Source organism: Diachasmimorpha longicaudata, chromosome 7 (assembly GCF_034640455.1).
Source record: "Diachasmimorpha longicaudata isolate KC_UGA_2023 chromosome 7, iyDiaLong2, whole genome shotgun sequence".
NCBI classification, from domain to species: Eukaryota; Metazoa; Arthropoda; class Insecta; order Hymenoptera; family Braconidae; genus Diachasmimorpha; species Diachasmimorpha longicaudata.
Genome location: NC_087231.1, coordinates 4,303,324 through 4,324,967, shown reverse-complemented (window position 1 = coordinate 4,324,967; position 21,644 = coordinate 4,303,324). Strand labels below are relative to the sequence as shown.

General features: G+C 40.9%; 1 protein-coding gene across 3 annotated transcripts in view; it reads left to right on the top strand.

Moving 5' to 3' along the window:
- The window catches only part of LOC135164913 (neuronal acetylcholine receptor subunit alpha-7), a 135,263-nt gene that overhangs the window by 38,592 nt on the left and 75,027 nt on the right, over positions 1-21,644 (top strand). For all 3 annotated transcript variants that reach the window (XM_064125699.1, XM_064125700.1, XM_064125701.1), the window contains 2 exons: positions 14,930-15,069; positions 17,006-17,050. In XM_064125699.1, the coding sequence (XP_063981769.1) occupies positions 14,930-15,069; positions 17,006-17,050 (185 nt within the window). The remainder of the gene's footprint in view (positions 1-14,929; positions 15,070-17,005; positions 17,051-21,644) is intronic.

Here is a 21,644-nt window from a genome sequence, read left to right as displayed (position 1 = left end):
CGTCGGTGAATCTTCGTGGGGAGAATTATTCAATAATAATTATGTGATTATTCTGTAATTACCGTGCGAAATATGGTGGAGAATATTCACGGAACGAAATTTCTTGGGAACTTCTCGTGGTCAATGGAATTTTTGTACGCACAGAAAATATTTAAAAGGCTGTTCGGGGTGCGTGATCGAGTAGTGAGTTTACGGCATTAGTTCGACGCACGGAGAGATATATCCTATGTAAATTACGGGATAATTTGGAAAATTTGTAATGAATGTTAATCGCACTAGATGGAGAGAAATGTTCAAGAAAAATTACGTATTTTTTTTGTAATTCTGAAGCGAAATGCGGTGGTTGGAAATTTTACGGAACTGTCACGGAATTTTTGGCTGAATCGACTGTGAAAAATGACGATACTGTTGTGTGAAATTTCCCAGTCAATTCCGTAATCGGTGAGCGAACTGCGAGTTTCGTAATTTTCACAGAATATTTCTCGTTCTGTAGAGAACTTATTTCTCGAAAAATATTTTACGATTGAAGTTGGCTCCTAAATTACCCTCAAAACCACCGTAAATTACAAATTGTACTTTAGAATTTCTTATTCTCAAATTATGACTGCGTATAAACTTAATTTACAACTTTCAATTCGTGAATGACGATGATTTTGTTCGGGCTTTACATTAACTTATCAGCAATTAACAGTGAAAAAGTTTCCCGTAAATTACGCAACAGAAAATCGTAAAATGCATTTCTATTAAGATCGTAATTTACGATATTTCAACCTTCAAATGAGCTTAATGAAACGTAAAAGACGTTTTGTTGGGGGGTAATTTACGTTTTCAATTCCGCCGTTAATTACGTCTTTTTGAAACCTAACAGCCTCTCGTACAGAGGAATACGACGACGCCGGCCATCACGAGCCATTAACTGTTTTTACAACCGAGGATCTGTCATTTTTTCCAGTAATGATTCCTCAATTTTTATTGAAAAAATCGCACACAGTTACATTATTCATTCCAATAATTAATAATGAAGCCACGCACTCGATTGATCCCACCATAAATTCGAAAACTTGCATGGTGGCAGCCGTATCAATATTGACCCAGCCTCTCGACCTCACATCAGTCAAACCCACGTCGATATTTGACTTGCAACTGCACAGAGCGATACAAGAAAGACGCATACATACAATGCATGTACTTGAATGGCTATAGAAAGGCTTCGCATTGTCCCCCCCCATATCGCTAGATCGGGGTTGACACAGCCCGGCCACCATTGGTGAGGCTTACGCTCCACCTGACCACGAATCAATCATCAGATTCTATAATTGATAAATGCGAATAGCAACAATGGGTTCAGCCGCTGTACTTCTGCCATTATGAATCGCCGAAACAATTCCATCGATTGAAAATTTTCTTCTGATTCTCAATTGAACGCATTTAAATCATAATTACCCATTTGCCAACTTTGCGTGCCTCAATCCAGTAACTGTTTTATTGCCGGGGGACTGCGTCACTCGTTATTCATGTCACTGTCGGCGGAATAATCCTGCCAACAATCATAAAATTCTGATGATAGAGCTAGGGGAGAGCAACGAATCAAGCAGCCTGGGATTTCGGTCTTCACTGGAGCGTCTGAAATGACCGAGTAATAGTTGAAATTGGTTATAGCCGCTCATCCACCCCCGCTTGGAATCATAACCCGACGCAATCTCTGGGAGGTAGTTTAAAGTATCTCGTGAATCTCCGGAGGATTGTTACATCGAGATGCATCCACTTCAGAATCGTAATGGCATTTTCCGTCAACTGTTGGGGGAAAAAATTCGGTGATTTCCCGGGAGTGGGGGGACATTCCTTGGAATTATGTAACTTTGCTTCAGAATTTTAATTAATTTCGTTGAGTATTTTGAGGTTCATTGAAGTTTATTCATTGAATTTCGTAATTAAATTTTGGAAATTAATGAATAAGCTTCAATTGTCTGCGCAAAATTTTTTTAAATATTGGGGTGATGTTGTCAAATGACGAATTGTGAACGGAATTTAAAAATGTCGATCACATTTAGAGTCATCATCATCGATCGTTAATTTCAACTTAAATATTCGAGGATCGATGATGCACTTTGATGGTTATTCGAATCGAGAATTTAATATATGAATTTCATAGACAATATCGAAACCACCCGACGAATGTTTCTCAACTTCTCTCACATATACCGAAAATACGGAAAAATAATCGTTCTACCTTTGACGTCGTTAGAGTCCGGTAGCTCCTCCCCATCGTCAGAAAAAATCGTCGATAACGTTCGAATATCCATCACCTCGAGAAAATCGGAATTCAATTGTAATTATTTCTCTCTCGAAATGATTTCCATTGTGTCTTCCCCTCGTCCCTCCCAAAATCAGATAAAATGGTACAGGGCATGGCGAATTGTTGAAACGTTTGGATAGAGCGTTGGGGAACTTCTAGATTGCCAGAGCCAGGCGTTATCGACAGTTACATTTCCAAGGCGCCTTATTCCCGGGAAAAGACGACTGGAGGGAGCCAGGACGAGGGTGATATTTTCTCGCTTGATAGGGCTCCCATAGTGTGTCGTCAATAGTGACTGAGAGAGGGAAAAAAGGAAAGTAACATGGTGAATTCACCTCTGCGTTCTTTCGATTTATCTGAGGACATCGTTCGCCCTTCCTCGCCTCCTCCCTCCTTCTTTCACCAGTGACAAACGACACTGGGGGTTTGGGAGGAGGGGGCGTTATGGAGTTCAAGTTCGTGGGACAATCCTTGAGAAAATATTCGGGGTCTGGGGAATATCTGGGCAATGTTACTTATCAGCTTTCGTCAAACATATACTCGGAGACAAGAAGGGATGAAAAGTCCCCTAAAAAAAAAACATCCAAAAATTAGAGCTCATAATTTAGTTGCTATTGTTTCAGAAAATTTATCGAAGTGGAAGAATTTGTGGGTTCAATCTCATTTTCTGAAATTTGTAAAGAGAGTCTTTCACCAATTTATCTGCAATTGAAGTTTACTCTCCCGAAACGTCGTAAAAAAATCGAAGAATAGCGCTCGGCAGGGTGAACCTGACATTTTTACCGCAATTGGATTGCCCAAATATGCAGTATTTTCCCCTTCACAAAAGCCGTACCCTGTGTTTATTTACACGACAAATTCATTCTCTACGGTTGAGAAAAAGAAATGAAAGCAAGCTTTCGGAGGCACCAGTTGAATGGACCGCATGAAAACGGAAGACCGCTACGTGCCTCGAATTCCTGTGGCTGTTCCATGCAACCCTTTCGTTAACGCTTTTTCCTTCTCAACCCTCGGCTCATTTACAATTTTTCTCAGCCCTCTACCTTGACTCTGGATGTTTCCCGTACCGTTCTATCCGGAAATTGCCGAGTTCATTCTATTTACGAGGAAGAAAATAATCAGGTACTATTCGACGTAAATGATTTTTTTTATGAAATCGAAACGACTCGATAGAAATTTATGCCCTTGAAAAAATTTCCTGTTTTAATCAAGCGAGTGATTAATTTGTTCATTAAGGCAAATGTTGGATTTTTCGTGAAATAAATAGAAAATAAAAATCAATCTTATTCTCTTCTGAGTGTTTATACTTAAATTGAAATACTTTTTTTATGGGTTGGAATTCTGAGAAGTGTGAGGTATGATGTTTAGGTTTGATTTTAAGTATGTAGACAAAGTAGAATGAATAGGACTCTGTGAGAGCATGTGACTAAAAGGTCCAGGGTGTTGTTTCCCTTTGTAAATCTAGTTAGTTCCTCTAAGAAATCGATACAGAACGGATGTGTCTTCTGACTACAATTATTTGAGTTAAATAATAAAGAAAGAAATAATTACTATTGGATTATGGATAGGGATTGTCTCAATAATATAAAAACGATTCAACAATCAACTTTAATTCTTTATTATCGCACGCAGAAGGTATATCTTTCTCGTATGATGTCGTCAGATCAACTGACTCTTAGTAACCAATGATTTCACTCTAGACCCATTTGACAAAAGGTCCTAGTTCATTCATTCCTCTCTGTTTCTTCTCTGGTTCTATTTCTTGAAACCATTCGAAACACTTCGGTACTGTTTTGGAGAAAAATTATAAAAACTATAACATACTCAGATGAACTGAAAACAGCTATAGACAGATGATTAATTTTTGCCCCCACATATCAAGCACTCTCAATAGTTACAATTATTTCCAGGATACTATTATTTCTAATAACCCATTTCCAATAGCAAATGAAATCTAGACACGTCATTGAAAAATTCTCTACGTATTGTCACCAGAATTCCGTCCATCAACTGCCCCAAAGCCACCCGGCGAAACGCAGTACTCCTCCCGCCCACCGAGTGGACTATTAAAGGATCACTGCCCAGTGGAGTCTGAATTATCCACCAGGAGTGATTGATTCGATCGATATGCACAGGAATGTCCGAGGATGGGCATCCATCCTCCCATATACATATTCCCCATTATACCTGCCCCATGGACATCCTCGCATATCTCTCGAATTCACATCTCCCCTTGAGTCTCGGCGTTCACCTTCCTCGCATTCAACATCTACCAGCTTCTCACCCCCTACTCCTCCACCATCGGCACCCATTCACCCTGGCATCTCTCATTTGCCTTGGATCAGCTCGCCCGACCCTCCGAGAAATGCTCATACGTCCATCCATTTAACACCCAACGCACGCGTCATCCATGTAAAGGTGGCTTGGCATGTGACCATTGGAGTACATGAGTCAACGGCAGTACTCGACCCAACCTCTAGTTAGTGCCTCATCACGCGAGCTTTGTGGCTTGGGATAGAGAAGTTTAATAGCGAAATGCTTTATCGTATTCCAGGGAATTGACGGCCTCCAATTAATTTAGATTTTTTCGTTTGAGTGGAAGCATTATTTTTTTAAATTCCAATTTCCAAGATTTTAATTTGAATGTTGGATTCTCGAATAATAAATTTATACACACAGTTTTATATTAGAAAACCTGATATTTATTATTAAAAATTGTATTGAAGTGATAAATACCGCGACACTTAGACATTTTGTCTTTAACCATCTGTTTCAACATTCATTGTTGTTTCAGAATTATCTCATGCATCAATTCGGTAATAGTGTTTCAGTCATATACTCTGTTGTGAACCACCTTGTGAAACATCAATTATACATTTTTTAAATTATTAATTACATTTTGAGGGAAGTGAATTGTCGCTCATTATTACAATTTCGGGTCCCTCGTCGTCAGCACCCGCACAGGACATCAGATTGACGTACCAAGGAATGTACCTGGGTCCTATCCTCCCAGGGAAGGATTGAAATTAAAACCAAATCAAGTATCGCGTCAATTACCCCGTACACATTTGAATGTAATTGCAGATTGTACAATTAATTTCAAGTTTGCCCAAATACTTCATACCCACAACTTGAATAACTCCATTTATTTAATTCGAAGAAAGTTAATTGAATTCAGATAAACCACTTCTGGGGATTTTCGTTCTCCCCTGGTCGGTTTCACCCTCAGCACATTCAGTCCCCCAATGCAGTCACCATTCCTTGCGTTTTCCATCCGAAGGTCCACTGGTCTCCACCAGAAACAGACCGACTTTTTCTCTATTACAACCCAGTTTACGCCTCCCTCCATCTCTCGCACCCAAATACCCGGCAATCTTCCTCATCCTTTCTATCTCTCCTGTTTCTCGTCACTCCCATGAATTCCATACGTGTACTTGAATGAAAATGGATCCACTTTCGGATTGTGTGACTACTCCGTACTTCGTACGTGAATTGAATTTCTGGCAGAATGCCCGTAAATCGAAGAATTTGTCTCTACTGGCTAACATAACAGCCAACTTTTATCTATTCCCCCCCCCATTCGCCCGACCCCCTCCCCCCTAAAATCGAATGGATCGATCTTGTTTATTCGAACCTGATTTTTTCGCCAACTCTTTGGGTGATTTTTTTGTTGCATTTTCTTTTGTGCACTTTGATACCGGATAATCCCCAGCTTCTCTCTCGCCTTTATTTCCAATAAATTATTATTTTCCGTTGCTGGAAACGCTTATTATCCCCGATTACCAGTTCTGCAGTAATGGTGGACGTTATTTAAAATTGCTTAAAGTAAGAATTTTCCCGAATTTTTCAAGTTTCAGTGAAAATTATTCTTTTTTCATCTGCGAGATGCTCGAACGTCGAATTTTTTCTCCCCGAAAATCATAACAGCCGACGTTCAACCGATGTTCTCTTCTTTTGAGTCCCAAAGCAGAAGAATGAAGAATTGTTGCACATTGCCGGGCCCCAGGAAAACCCAGTAGCACCCAAATTAATAACTAAATCGTGTTCACTCGACCCGTCTATTTTTCGCGTATCTAAAAAAATTGGTGGTGTTTTTTCTTTTGTGCACTTTGGTCTCCGATGATCCTGATATTTCTCCTCTCCTTTATTTCCAACAAGTTATTATTTTCCGTTGCTCGCAGCGCTTATTATCCCCGATTGCCGGTTGCACACTAATGGTGGAAAGAAAACACCGGATTTTTCCTAGATAAAAAAAAAGCCCCACCGGAGAACGGATCGAACTTTTCATTTTAATTCCAATCTGACCCATTTTTACTTTCCCCTCGTTTTCTCAACTGAGCACACAATTTCTATGATTCATCCGATATTGCGTTTTTACAATCAGAAGAAATATTCAATCTGCGGGAATAAATACCGGGTTGTATGGTTGCCATCAAGAGAGAATAGAATAGAATAGATTAAATCGCCCTTTAAATTCTCGACATGACCTATATTTTGAAAATCCGCAGCGGTGAAGGGGAAGGGGAAGGGGGGTAGAATCGATTCAACTATTTGCATCTGAAAATCCTCCCTCCGGGGCTGACGCGATTACGAATGGCCACACGGTACCGCAAGTTGCGGTGGAACGGGGGAGAGGTATCGGGAAGATTAGTGCTACGGAGATATAAAATCGGGGGAGAAAGAGGCCGTAATTTTGGCCCCATACATCCCATTGGCTGTACCAAGTCACAACAGAAGAGTGACTGTGACTGCGACTCAAGCTCGTCCACTCCTCATTCACTCCCTCCAGCAGTTTCTCCCTTGTTCCTATTACGATCTTGCCTCTCATCCGGTGCTTCCAGGGAGGACTCACAAACAATAGTTATTGCATCTCGTCTCGAGGGCCACGAGAAGTCGAGCTCTCTTCGCTTAGCTATATATAGGAACACTTGTTGTCCTTCGCGTCTCATTGCCTTCCGCGTCTGACGTTTGCCGGACCGATTGCATGCTCGGGATGATACTCGAGAAAAAAGCTGTGTTAGAGGTCCTTAAATAGAGCGAACTTATTATTCTGCTGATTCCTTGATTGAAAATAAAAAAAAAACGTGGAACTTTTTTGTTATCGACGTCTTTTGCGCAGGTCAGATTTAGATTTACATTTAATAAAAAATAAGAGAATGATATTGCAAATAATTTTTATATACATATATGTTTTTATATTAGCTTTCAAGCTTTTATGAGCTTGCGAAAAACAGTGGTAAATGGTATTATTTGATGGCTTTCGTGGCAAAGACGGTCTCCTCTAATTATCGAACAGATCTGAGTGTGAGCCAACGAAACTGTGCCAACGCTCCAAACTCAACAAGTTTTTCCCTCCTTCTACTGGTTTTTATTCATCCCCCTTTCTTTTCCTCCGCTCCTTTGTTTTCCTTTCCTGTCTACTTTGTACTCCGAATCGATAGTTCACCGAGTGGAATCGGAAACTCATGTGGAACACGGATAAAATCAAAGTTCTGCGGTTCTTTTCATTCTGGCGGCCCCTCTCTCAAGATACCTTCCGAGCTTTTGTTTGGGTTAAAGTTAATTAGCAGATGAAGGTAGAGAGAGCTCAAGGTGAATCTGGTGTCGTAGCCAGTGCTCATTGGTCCCCGGAACACGAGCTGGATAAAGAAAGTGGAGGCGGGAGGTTGGAACGAATGGGAATGAGATGAGTGAAAATATTGGATGAGAACATGAGAGGTCTATGGAACTTTTGAACTTCAAAGTGTCCAAAGTAGTTTTTTTTTGAGGTAGAGGGATGTTTCCTCCCTTTGTCAACTGTCATTTTGGCTATGATCTACAAACTGTGATGAATAATTTATCAAAGTTCAATTATTCACTCGCAATTTTTATTTTCTAACCAAAATTTATATTGAATTGTTGTTGTCTCGGAGTAAAAAAAACCAATGGATTATTCATCGTCGCCAGAACTCAGACATTTCCTGGAATTTCGAAAAAATACTCTGCCTTATTTTATTATACATCACCAGATGTCCGTATCCTGGTAAAAAGGACGTCCGTATAATACCTTCAAAGAGTCCCGGAAAATTTTTAACATTTTGAAAAGCATAACGCTGTTTCCTCTCCTGTCCAAAAGTCATGTTCCCGGTATTCATAGACGAGACACTGGAAGCACTCGGAGTTCCTTCCATAGTTACATATTTTTCACTCGAATATATTCCTCCCCTTTCTCCACTTGCTTTCTTTTTTTTTTTCATACGATGGCTGCCGGTTTCACGGCTCGTGCAGAGGCTTATTTACGTTCCCTTTGCGTTTCCCGTCGACGCTTTTGCCACAACGTGCAACCTCGTTGGTATGAAGTGCTTATTCCAGTCGCCGAGTATTCACGGCCGGCTGCATTCAGCGACGGCAATCTGCCTCGTCGTTTCTCCCTTCGTTTTTTTTTTTTTGCCAACAAACTCCGCTATATAGGCTTGGTAATGCCGAAAAGCCGCCGAGCAGAAAATCTTCCACGTTTCCTCCTCTTTTTTTTCTTTAATGCTCTGTCTCCTTTTTTTTCGAGTTTTATCAACCAACTTTCCGCTGGGATCGCGGAGACTTTCTTCACTGTATTGCTTCTTATCTATTGGAGAAAGCTAGTTAGAGTTTTCCACTTTGAGTTTCACTCAATGGATGAAGTTTTGTCAAAGCCAGAGTGAAACGAATGGACGTTTTAGGAGTTTGTAGGCGCGGAGGGGAGCACTCACTGCTTCGACATTATTAATTAAAAACATCTCGTCTTTTCTCATTGTTCAAAATTTTGGGTACGACTGTCGAGGGATTTTTTTACTTGAAAAATTAAAAAAATGATTAATATAGTTTACATTTTATATTTTTTATCAAAAATTAATTTACAGTCGGACTGAAGAGGTCTTTGTACGATTCGTATTTTTTTTGTTCTCGTGATTCCACTTGAGATTGGAAAACATTTTCATGGGGGAAAATTCTAAGAAGTTTGGGGTGTGGGTGATATGTTTTCTTAGCTCTAAACCGAGGTGCATGATGGGACATTTTGAAGTGAGTCAAGCGGTCCAGGGTGTTGGGGCCCTTTAGTCTTTTCAGTTAGTTCCTCTGAGGATACGAATCACCCTTCGAGTGTATAGAATAACAAGAGAATAGATAACATTCACACGATTATAATCATTATAACTAGCCCATTTCCAATAATGATAATTAATTACTTGATTATGAAAGACTTAATTTGAGGAGAGGGAATAATTTTGATAGATAAATTCTTGAACTAATAAATTATTCGGACTGATTTGATATTAAATGTTTAAATCTTTAGTGAAAATCCAAATGTTTGACTTTCTTTTTGTGCTTCCAGCAACCAAAATTTCCGGAGAATTCTCACAAAAATTTCTATGCATTTAAATCCTTTTTCTGGCTATACTCCTGGAACCTTGAGCACTTCCGCTCTCGCTTTTTCCTGAATTCAACTAATAAAAGCAGCAATAGAACCGAGAGCACCGCATTCGAAAAAAGATTACTCTCTCTCCATGGAACTTTCACGATCATACGTTTGAAGACTGAAAGTCGATGGAAATGTATTAAATGGATGGATCTGGTCCCTCGGGTATAAGTGCCGAGACTCGAGGCAATGTTCTCCGGGTTCTCTATGAAAGAATCTGCTCTGAAACCCCGCGAGCAGAATGTCGAGTAGATTGATGGCACTTGGGTTACAATTGCCTCTCAAAGACGAACCTTCGTTTCTTTTATTCACTCGTACATGATAGTTTCCCCCGCCCTGGCTTTCGTCCATTAACAGAGATAACCATCGCCGCGGAATTACACGATTGATTCTTCCCCTCGTCGTCAAATCATCTGATTTGCATCGCAGGCACATCATTCTGATGAAGATAGTGGCAATTCTACTTCAGTTGTCACTCGATCCTTTAGTTCAGTGTCAATTTATCATTCTAGTAGTTGAGGGCCTCTCTGAATTGTGTGACTTGACTAAACATCTCGGCAGTATTAATGCCCTTTGATTTATCTGTGCAGTGCCCATGTGGCTTTGAATGAATGAAAGAGATGTCAGGGAAATGCTGGAGTTTGATGAAAAAAAAAATCATTGGGCAAATTAGAATGGATTACTTTGGGAATAAAATTAATATATTTATGTGTACAATAGGGGATGATATACATATATGGGGCAGATGTTGAAAATTTTCCGGTAGTGAGATCAGTGGAATTTTTTTTTTGAAAGTAAGAAGTAATTTCCGTCAAGTTTCATCTCAAGTACATCACTCCCTTCATTACTTCAGTGTCAATTTATCCCGGAATCTTTTTGTGACTTGACTAAACACTTCTGCAGAATTAACACCCCGTGGTTTGTCAACCCAGTGTCAACCCGGCCCTCAATGAACGACAAAAAACGGGGCAGAAATGATGAGAAAAACTGAATGAAAAAAAATTGTGGAGAAGGTGAGATAGTACACTGAGCATCACCTCAGTTGCTCAACCGGTGGTATCTTTCACCCGGGGGCCTGCACAAACAGCCTCGCGGCGCAGACCACGATGTCAGTGAGAATTGCAGCCAACACTCAACGAGCTATATTCCTCCCACTCGTCTACCTCTCCCCCTCATTTTCCGGATAAAACTTGGCTCGCTAAAAATTGTGTGATGAGTGGTAGAGAAAAAAAAAATGATCACTAACAAACCTCCGAGGCACAGAGCAATTCATCGTCAACAGTCTGAGGCCCTGATGAAAAATATCTTGGAAAATCGTTGAAAATTTAATCCAATATTCCACATAAAATCAGGAAGAAAATGTCCCACTGGGGGCTCATATACTCCTACCCTTACATTTTCATCCATCTGTTCTCTACCCCATTTCCCTCGTCTTCCACTTCTCTTCACATTTCTGAGATCACGTTTTCAAAATCTAATCTAACTTCTTTGACAGGATATTGTGGGGCATTTTCAACTCTCTCGTTTGTAAACGCACACGGCACAACCCGGAACTCCATGAATACAATCCAAATTTGTGAAACTCAACTTCAATGTACATACACCCTGAATTCACTAGTGAACAGCAATTAAGCACGTGTACCGTGGTTTTACGAAATCCCTGAGAAAAGTTAATTAATTGAAACGGGCAGATAAACAGGTGTGCCTGAGCACACTCTGGGTGATCACTTGTCGACAAACCTGTCAAGTCAGCCACCTCTTCAGGTTGTGGCGAATAATCAATCAAATTCCCACATTTGCATACATTATACACGACTCGTGAGGGCTTGTGAGGAGAAATAGGGTTGATTAGTGATTAAAGGGGATATTTGTATTCCAGTTGGAGAGAATCGTTCAGTTCCGTTACTTTTTCGGCGGTTGTTGGAGATTTTTAACGACGAATTACCGTCCGGGTAGCTGATCCACTTGTCGAGATCACCCTGGCCATCGGGGAATCGTTTACACAAGTTCGTTAAAGTTGCAGCGTAGGCGGACGAAGAGTTCTGGCACACAATATTCTTCTCGGATCAATGGAGCCTCCCAGTCGTCCTTAACTATGCTACGGTCGCCCGGACTGTGGCCTCCCCCTCGTCACCCCCTCGTGTTCTTTTCCATGTTACAGAACTGCATAAACCATTGATTCAGTGCCTGTGAGAATGCTCCAGGAGGTAGGGAGTTTGTCCTTCGTCGTTCTCCGGCCAACGTTGGTATGTCTCACTCCCTCAGCACCTCGTTTCACCCCACGCATTCATTTATTCCCGTGATCCACCCTCTCATTCGAATGTACACCGAATTCGGGTTGTTTTTACATTTCTCGACACCTACCCTGGTATTCTACTGTTGCACACCTTGTCAGCTGCGCAAAACTCGATCCATGAGCTGCGTGACTGTTTGCGCACGTGCCACGCAGAGAGCATCGGATATTTTTATCATGAAAGTGAGTGAAGAGAACTGACGTTCATGTATATCTGCACACTTGGGATACCAAGCTGTTATTTTAATTGTCGGGTTGGAGGCATTTCCAGTACAATGGGCGAAGGAAATGAATGATCATGAGGGTGTGATTGCTCCCTGGGGATACGTTTCACGACGGCCAAATTGCTCACTTCAAATTGCAAAATTTAAATTTTTCAAATAGCACGAGAATTACAATTTTTAATCATGCTTCAATGATTGGAGGAAAATTGAAAAATTTGATTACCAGGGAAAATTTATGGAGACTACTTTTGCAGCAGTTGCAATCGTTTTTTTTATCGTTGGTGATTACATGATTGATGGACCATGAATGTGTGCATGGGAATTCTTCAAATTTTTTTATGAAAAAAAAATCCAGAATTTTTTGATGGAAAATCGCAGTTCCAGAGGGAAATTGGTGAGCCTCAATTTCAGCTCATTCTTCTGGGAATATTCAGGAAAAAATATATTGATAATTAGTTAATAACAAGAGTTATATCCATGCACACAAATTTAATTATTTACTTTCTTTTATTATCGACATTGAACCGCATAGAAGCCACGATTTTTCTTCATCTTTATTTTCATGTTTATCTCCCAAAAAGTTTTAATATCCGGCGAGATATTTACTCTGTATCTCGTGTGCCAGCGTCGGGTCGGTATAACACTCCAGCAACAGATAAACATTTTTATCACTGCGGAAACACGAAGTAAATCGACTCTCTAGTCGAACGGCGAAATTTAGAGGCGCGGCATCTTCATTGCTCCCCGGATGGTGGGCCACTATGAGCCGCCTATAATTCTTTGGCCATCAAGAAGTGGAATTTACAGACCGCACCGAGCATCAGGCGTCTCATTCTCCATTCGATATCATTCCATATATCCTCCAGTTCGTCCATTGGCGGATTGGATTATTTCGTGATTTCCGCATTCTCGATTCCTTTGTTTCCTTCATTCCGCGAAACGAAGACATATAAATAGCGGGTATTTATTGCTCTATCTGCTGCAGCGGGTGATTTACCGGGAGACGAGAAACACGAACGAAATCCCGGCCAATTTGTTCGTTGCAAAGAACGCGCGAACCCCGGCGACTCGATGGATCAATCAATTTCTCGTGTTCCAACGAAATGTCCCGTCGTAGCAATTCCAATATCCAAGACCACTGGACTTATTGATTTTCCTTCTTTCTCAGGGTTTTTATCCAATTTTTTGTGGATATAAAAGTGTGGAGAGGAGTTTACACAGACTGCTGGTGAACCACGACTACTGGCTCAACAGGCGTGAGCTTTTCTATCTTTATTGACAATTACTATTGCTCAGAAAATGTGAAATTTTATTGAATCTGTCTTAGCCCATATGAGAAAGCCTTTCTTCAATTTTTCCTAACGAAGGGTATTCTCCCAACAATTTCCCTGCGCGTAGAAATCGGCACAATTAATGTTCTTAAATGTTCATGTGTTAATTATAGTCGTAATAGACTTTTATAGAACACTAGATTAACGTTCATCAAAATTTCTCTCCCTGCAAGAATGGGGTAATCGATTTTCCACCCTGCCCCGTATTTTTTCTCCACTTTCTCCGCGAAATAAAAACTGAGAGAGGAGTTCGTCCAGACTGCGGACGAATTACGATGGCTCGCTCGCTGGTAACGAGTCACTGGGGATAAAGTAATGGAAGCTATACGCACGGTAGCTCGTAATTATCGACTATGAATAAATTCAAAGCGCTGTGGAGAAACAGCATCGCACCATCGGGTATGGCTTACAGCACTGGAGAATGCTGTGTAAAGTTTGATCATGCCGTAGGATGCCGATGTTTTGTTACCAGTAATTACACATGTTCTGCGCGTCTGTGAATCAATATTATGGCATGGTATTGTGCAAGTCTTGATTACAATATCCTGGGAAATGACGAAAATATTGAGTGAGAAATGGGCTCTCGATGGGGGTAGAATCAGCCGTTAGTGCCGTTGAGGGAGAACTTTGAGTGTATTTGTGATGGAGGACGATGAGAATGCGTTACCACCACTATTATATTTTCACTCACTCCCTCGACAGAATCCTGTTGCATTCGGCATTCAGTGCGATGCGGTTATGGGGTAAAGTCGGTTTCGCAGCACGTATCTGAGCTGCAATTTTATTGGACGGGGCATTAAAGTGGCTGGGCCATGATGTGCTACAGCAAATGATAGTGCAAAGGTTGGTGAATCGTGTGGTTGTGCGTACCTGTCTTTTGGGGCAGTTTGAGGGTTGGTGGATAGGGGCGGAAGGCTGAAAGCCTGTAATAGAGCTTTAGGGCGCACTGCGGTGGGATGCGCAAGTACGATGAGAGAAAAAAAATTGTTACGAGTCGGGGAACAAATGGATTTCGCTATTTGGGTGGGGAAATGAAGGAGTTTATGCCAAAACATGATTATGTCCGAGAGAAATGTTGTCGTAAGAAATTTTATATCAATGGGGGGATAAATTGGGAATATGGGACAACCAACACGAGGAATTATAATTTTGAAGAAAGTAAATGGCAAATTTAAATGTAAAAATTTTCTCTGATTATTATTATGTGATTTCTATGATATTCTTTCGCCAAAGAAATTAATTTGTCAACCGTTTGCTCAATTTTTTTTAATCACTTGTGATATCGTGATTTATCTGATGGAGAGGTTCGAGTCCATAGACATATATATTGACGATGTTGTCTTGTCCTCTTTGCAGAAAGCAATTGCGGAGCTCATGAGAGGGCGCTCCTTAACAATCTCCTCGCCAAGTACAACACCCTGGAGCGACCGGTGGCCAACGAGAGCGAACCGCTTGAGGTCAAGTTTGGCATAACGTTGCAACAAATTATCGATGTGGTGAGTTTCAAAGATATGTTTATCAATGTTTCATGGTAGATTAACTCGTACGTGGAGCCTCGATTCCAACAACTTGCAAATATTTGTGTCCCTGTTGATGGGAGAAATGTGTTGGTCTACGGATGGTTTGGTCACTTAGAAATTGACAAGACTCAGTGTATGGGGGTAGCAATCTAATGGGCACCCTCATCGAGTTGTTTCTATGGTTCGTTCCGCAAAATTTCGCGACCGTTGGGGAAAAATTATGGTATGACTTGTCCCCACAGCCGTGAATCATCAGACGGGTGGTTAATTTTCACGGAAAGAATTGTAGAATTTACGTGGCGATTCTGACAGGGGGTTTTAACCTACCGGAAGTACGCTACAGAATCCCACGAATTTCCGCTCTTGTTAACATTTTTTTAGTCACGTAATTTACTGCGCAATTAATTTATCCGCAAATTCTTCCCAGTGCTTAATCATCATGACTGAAATTTCATTACAACTTACACGCTGTCAGTGCCAACTCACAGCCGTTCTTCATCAGTGCTATGTAATGTATTGATTTGGACAGTTGGCGCCTCGGCTACCGATAACTTTCAGAACACTCTGTGAAAGTACCTTGGTCTTCCCAAAGTTCGATGATGAGTAAGATTGAACAGCCGGTGTACGATGAAACTCGGCTGAATCTAGAAATACTGATTAGCATAAGTTCAATACGGATTACGCAAAAGCCGTGGGTCAGGCCGGAGGACCGAATCAGCTGGTGTCTCCATTCACCCATCATCCCTCCTACCCATTAAAATGAAGTCATTTCCATAATGTACTGGGCTTGAGGAAATGTCCAGCAACCCCTGGAGAATTTTACTGCCCTGAAGTAATTAGCCATCGTCCTTTGAACTTGTTTCAGAGTTATTGCTTCTCGTTATTTCTCAAATATAATATCTCCCGCCACTTTTTTATTTCAATACTCTTGTTGAGTGTGAGGGTTGTATCGGTAACTAGGGGGTGAATTAGTAATTATTATTTTTTTCCCCAAATTTATAAAGCCCCCAATCGATGAGTTTCTCTCTCAATTAGCGCTCGGAAATTTCGCGCATCGTTGGACAAACGATTTTACCCCCTGTGATTTTTATGTCAATCGACTAGAGCCTCTTTGTACAGAACAATTTGAATCAACATTGGCCGTACATTTTTTGACAATACAGACAAGAACAATGAGCACTTCCACCCTGGCCGTTTCCATTCATCGTCTGATCCAATTTTGACGTATCCCCAGAGTAAGAAGAAAAATATTTGTCACAGGTCAACATCACGAGTATTCCTCGGAATGTAGGTCAAAATTACCAGTAGAACAATGGTCGGTAAAATAGGAGAAATAAAACCAAGGAAAGAATGAAAAAAAAAGGTACAGCTGGAGATTACATAAACGAATAACGTATCGAGGGAGAACTAGAGTGAAATTCTTAGCTCGGTGCGATATCACTGAAGTTTCCCCCCCATAAATTGAAATTCCTGGAGCCGCTAAGAGACCAGCCGGTGAAAGGTGGCCTGAGTGGGTAGAGCAAAGAAAGAGACGAATGAAAGAGAAAGAAAAAGATTAGAGAAAAATCCCGGGGAGAGAAACTGGGGGTTCACGACTACAGAGAGTACAAAATGCACAGCATCTGTTTTCTTTTGAAATGGAAATTTTGCATTTTTATATCACCAGTAGTACATTCTCATCTTTCTTACTCTGTAATAAGGTTCCCTGTGCCTTTGGCCGGTGTGGATGTTGTGTATATCTTCACAGGCCTCCATGTGTTCTCTCTGTCTCGGGTTTACGAGTCGGTTATGTAGCTTTTCCACCCTGACTCGCAGCTTTAAAAGTCCTTATCGGGACACATCTGAAAACTGAAATTATTTCATCTCCTGGAGAACGAAATCATGATATTAAATCTTTCCTCTTTGCTTTCAGGATGAGAAGAATCAGATCCTCACAACGAATGCGTGGCTCAAGCTGGTAAGTACCCTTTTGGGTAATTAATATCTTTATTATTCCCCATTCGCGTGAAAAACGAGTTGAACATAATTTTAAAGGAGTGATGTATTTAGCGAGTCTCGTGATCCACGGAGCGAAGAAATATTCCTCTACATCGGTCATATAAAGGGTGTGTCATAATAATTCTCGTTTTTGAATTGTATTTAACATCTAAAAACGAAAAACGTTCTGAGACACTTGACATTTGCGAAAAAATTTACTCGAATTAAAGAAAAAGCACTCGGATTTTTTGAAAATTATGATTGTAGATAACACTATCAGCTTTTCAGAAAATTGAAATCCATTTCAATAAGTGTTTCTTTCATCTTGAAATATTTTCCACCAAGAAGTTTCGACCGGATGCGTCCTCTCTCGCTGAAACAAAACTTTTAATGAGATTTTATATTGAAAAATCGCTGAATAAGAGGAAAGCACCACATCAAAGACTAATGTCTATTGAATAAACAAGATTTTCTTCTACGTAAAGTACTTACACGTATACGTACCCGAGGAAATGAGAGAAGACTTTCGAATCTTGGGTTGCACTCAAAGCAAATTATGATGAAAGGAGTGCAAAATGCCTCGCGATACCAGCGAAATCGTCACGCCCCGAGAAGAATAGGGGATTTAGATAGTTGAGGACAAAGCAACCCTGATGGGGATTTTGTGATTGGCGGTAACTGACGTATCGAGGTTACTATCAATGTATTTAAACTGGCTTTGACGACGAAGGGAGAATCCCCGCGCCTGGTGTGGAACAAAGGAGAAAGACGAGTCTATCGTATCCTTGAATTGTTGAAGAGATAGAGAGGGAATGAGTGGGACAAGGGAGGGAGGAAAGGGGTAGAGACATCGGATGATTTAGTCCGTAGGTTTATGCCTCAGGGACACAGCATGGCCCGATCATTCGCAGAGCGCTTATCCAGAGCCAATTAAGGCTCCTCCTAACAATGCTCTGAGTCCTGGCTCACAGATGGTATATTTATCGGTGACTCAAGGAAACTCGAGGGAACTTGATCGCTTTGGTATTCGATACAGTTCCTGGCTCTATTTGCTGTGTACATTCTGGGGTTGATTGTTGCCCATTCAGAGGGTCCGAGTCATTTTACGCAAAGAGTATTATTGTTTAGAATTTCATTGCGCCCAAGAAATTGAGGAATTCTTAATTTATTGTTATTAATTGTGTTAAATACGCGGAGAAAAAATGACGAGAAACATATTAGCAGACTTTGACAATACAAAAAGGGAAATAACGCGGATGTCCTGTCACTTGTTTCTTGACATTTAATCAGTCTTCTGATGACAGATTTATTTTCTTCGATTTCTATACGCAGATAGAACTATTCAGTAAAATTCAGTAAAATTTCTCATTGCGGATTACCTGAGTGTTCCCTAATTTTTACTGAACATTTGTCTCCGCGTCTGAAAAAGCAAAGTCTCAATCGGAGCTGACAAATGTCACACCATCAAAAGAATGAATGTCTCACTTTTGCAGTGCGGATGACGGTGACGAAGCGAAACATTAAATATATTTCCTGCACTCATGTACGGGAAACAATGGCAATTTATTTGGTCATACAGTAAACAGCAGTTTCAAAGTTGAAGTTGTTCTCAATGGGTGAATCCCCCAGTGTGCGAACGGCCATAAACAATGTTCAGAAACAATGCAATGAGATTTGTGGTTTATTCACAGAGTGTTCAACTTCCGGGAAATGATTTCGAATTATTGTCATCCGTGGCTGGGAAAAGCCGTGTAAATGAAGGCGGCAAGATGAGTAGAAATCGCAGTGTGCACGGCTGGAGGAGCGCCAGATGTTCACAGCGGTGATTTTTTTTTTTTCCATCCATTTGTGTGGGTGCAGGTGGACCGAATGGCGTGGGTCGTTTGCGCGGCTCTTCAGAGAATTTGACTTCAAGGGAAACCAAACATTTCCAAGTAATATCATTGACGTGCGGGTATGAATTAAGCGAGCGGCTTAAATTATTCCTCAAAAGTTTCATTCATCAGGAAAAACTCCGGAAAACATTTGGGGGATTATTTTTCTGTTTTCCCACGGGATCACGCCCCCGTTGGTCTCATTCATTATTTTTTCTCACTCATCATTTTTTTTCTGTTCTCTCTTTGGTGAATTTAATGAGCTCCAATCGCCTTTGCAACTTCATAGGGAGTTGAATAAATAAATGGATATGAAAAATAATTGAATGCGTTCGTGAAATAGGTAAAATCACAAACCTGGCTTATAAATTAAAAAAATCCCATGCGCTCTGCTCCCTCCATTAAAATCGGATTTTATAAACTCCGAATCAACATTAGCACTATTAATTACTCGAAGAATCCCCCTCTCACCGTGAAGGGCCTCCCCCATAAATCTCAAATACGATCTTCCCATTACGTTGAGCGATTAAGCGAGAGAGCGTCTCTCGGTAATTAAGGGCAGATCAAAACAGCCGTAATCAGAGCTATAATAGCGGCCCCATGACCGAGGGGGAGAAAGAATAACTGAGTTTACTCGAGAGAGATATCATTGTTTTCCACTAGCACTCAGCACAATAACGGAATAAATACAGAGTTTCCCCGACCCTATTATTTATTGTTCTCCTGATTATTTTCTGTCTAATGAAAAAGCCTGGGTTTTACGCACGTCCACCGATAACCCGAGCACTCCAAGCGCGAAACTCATGTTAATATTTGTGTTGCGACCGTTTAAGTATCTTTCGGGCTTAATAGTGCAAACGTGAAAATCGTGAAACTGCTGAAAATAATTCAAAATACGTGAATTGGGTGGGTAGATGGGCGGTTCCGCCTCACCGCTAAGTTTTGGCGAGGCAAATTACGGTGAATATAGGGTTGGAATGTGTGGGTACCATATCACCAGAAAAGGTGGACACAAAGGCTCTACTGTTTCCGCTGAGCTCTTCAGAGTTATCATAGAGCAGTTATGTGCACCTGAAGTCGACTTACGAATAGAACTGGGTGATCCACCTACTCCGGACGATTCCTCCGAGTCGAGGGTGAGAGATAAGAGCTGATAGTTATTCAGATATTCCAAAGTTACTTTTATTTCCGCCGGTAAAAGTCACCTCAGACCATCTCTCATGACAAATCAAGCAGCGATGGTCGTAGATTTGTGATCGATGACAAGTGTGCTTTATCGTGAAAATTAAATAAACTATTCAGTTGTTTGTTTTAGGGCTCAATTGGTTTTATGGAAAAAGTAGTCATGGAAAATTGGAATTTCCAGGATATTTTACACCAACATTCACCTGAACTCATCGTCATAAATGCAATATGGCAGTATGACAATATTAAATGAAAAATCGTTGGGGCCCATCATGTGGAAGTACGAGTTAAATGAAATTCCAGAATCGATTTAGTTTTCTCACGATTTATCTCCATGGTTGCCTATAAACGTGCCATTACTTCCACACTTTTAGACCCTAAAGTAAATAAAAGTGCTGAACAAAGAGGGAGAACTTGAGGGAGTGGGGCTTGTCAACCATTTTGTCTTTGTCGCAAGCTGACTTGTTTCTCCCTCGGAGAACACAAGCGGCTTGTGGCCCGAGTGAAATTCAATCTGGAACTGTTGCGATAAAGTATCGATCCTGGTGTACCTCCTGATGTTGTCTCATTGGTTACACTTGGTGTGTAGGGGGGTTTTTGTTGGTGTTGGGGCACTGGTTGAAGCGTAATCAGCGCTCGGAGAAATGGGGCCGATGGGTATCGGGTTCATTCTCGGGGATCTAGTCGCTCACTGGATACGTAGGTGAGTCCAGAATGGCTTTGGCTCGGGCTCTATTCCCACCCACTGGTGGACCCTTGTCTATTTCACTCGGTGCCAAGTATCAACAGCAACAGGTTCTCAACGACTCTCGGGACTGCGTGTGCCAACGATCGGTATATTTTTCGGTTTCTCTTCGCTGTTAACCTCCACATTGTTGTGAAAAAAAAAAATTTAATTTCATGGACAGTTGAGGGGTAATTTTCACCCCCCGACTTTAATTGAATTTCGTATTTTACCGGGTTTTCAAGCAGAATTCTGATTATTTCCGGCAATTCAGTGCAAAATTTTGCGTTGGTCAGAAGCAACAATGGAATTAAATGTCTCGTAAATAAACTACATGACTTTCCAAGAAAGACCTCCGCCCTCGGAGGACAAATTCCCCAAAAAAATTTAACCGTTCATATTTCAGCTGTCACTGTGCAAATGAAACTCGTCAATACAATTCGATACATACGTCGATCATGTGACATGTCGGCGGTCCAATCGATAGCCATTCATCTGGAGCGAGAATGTTATGGGAAAAATGCAAAACGAAATTCTGTTTCCACGCTCAACAACTAATGTCCTCCGCATCGAATTCTATCGCGTACCGGACAATATTGAGTTACACTACTTGTTACAGAGATAATAAAAAAATATCTCCATCATTCGTCACACGCGTGTAAAAAGAGTATTCAATTAAAGCGGTTAGTCGATTGCACTAACAGCGAGATAGTAAGATTGTCCGTGATAAAAGGATATCTGATGCTTTGATCCGAGCGAGTTGGTGGATTCCACCAGGACAGCTACGACTA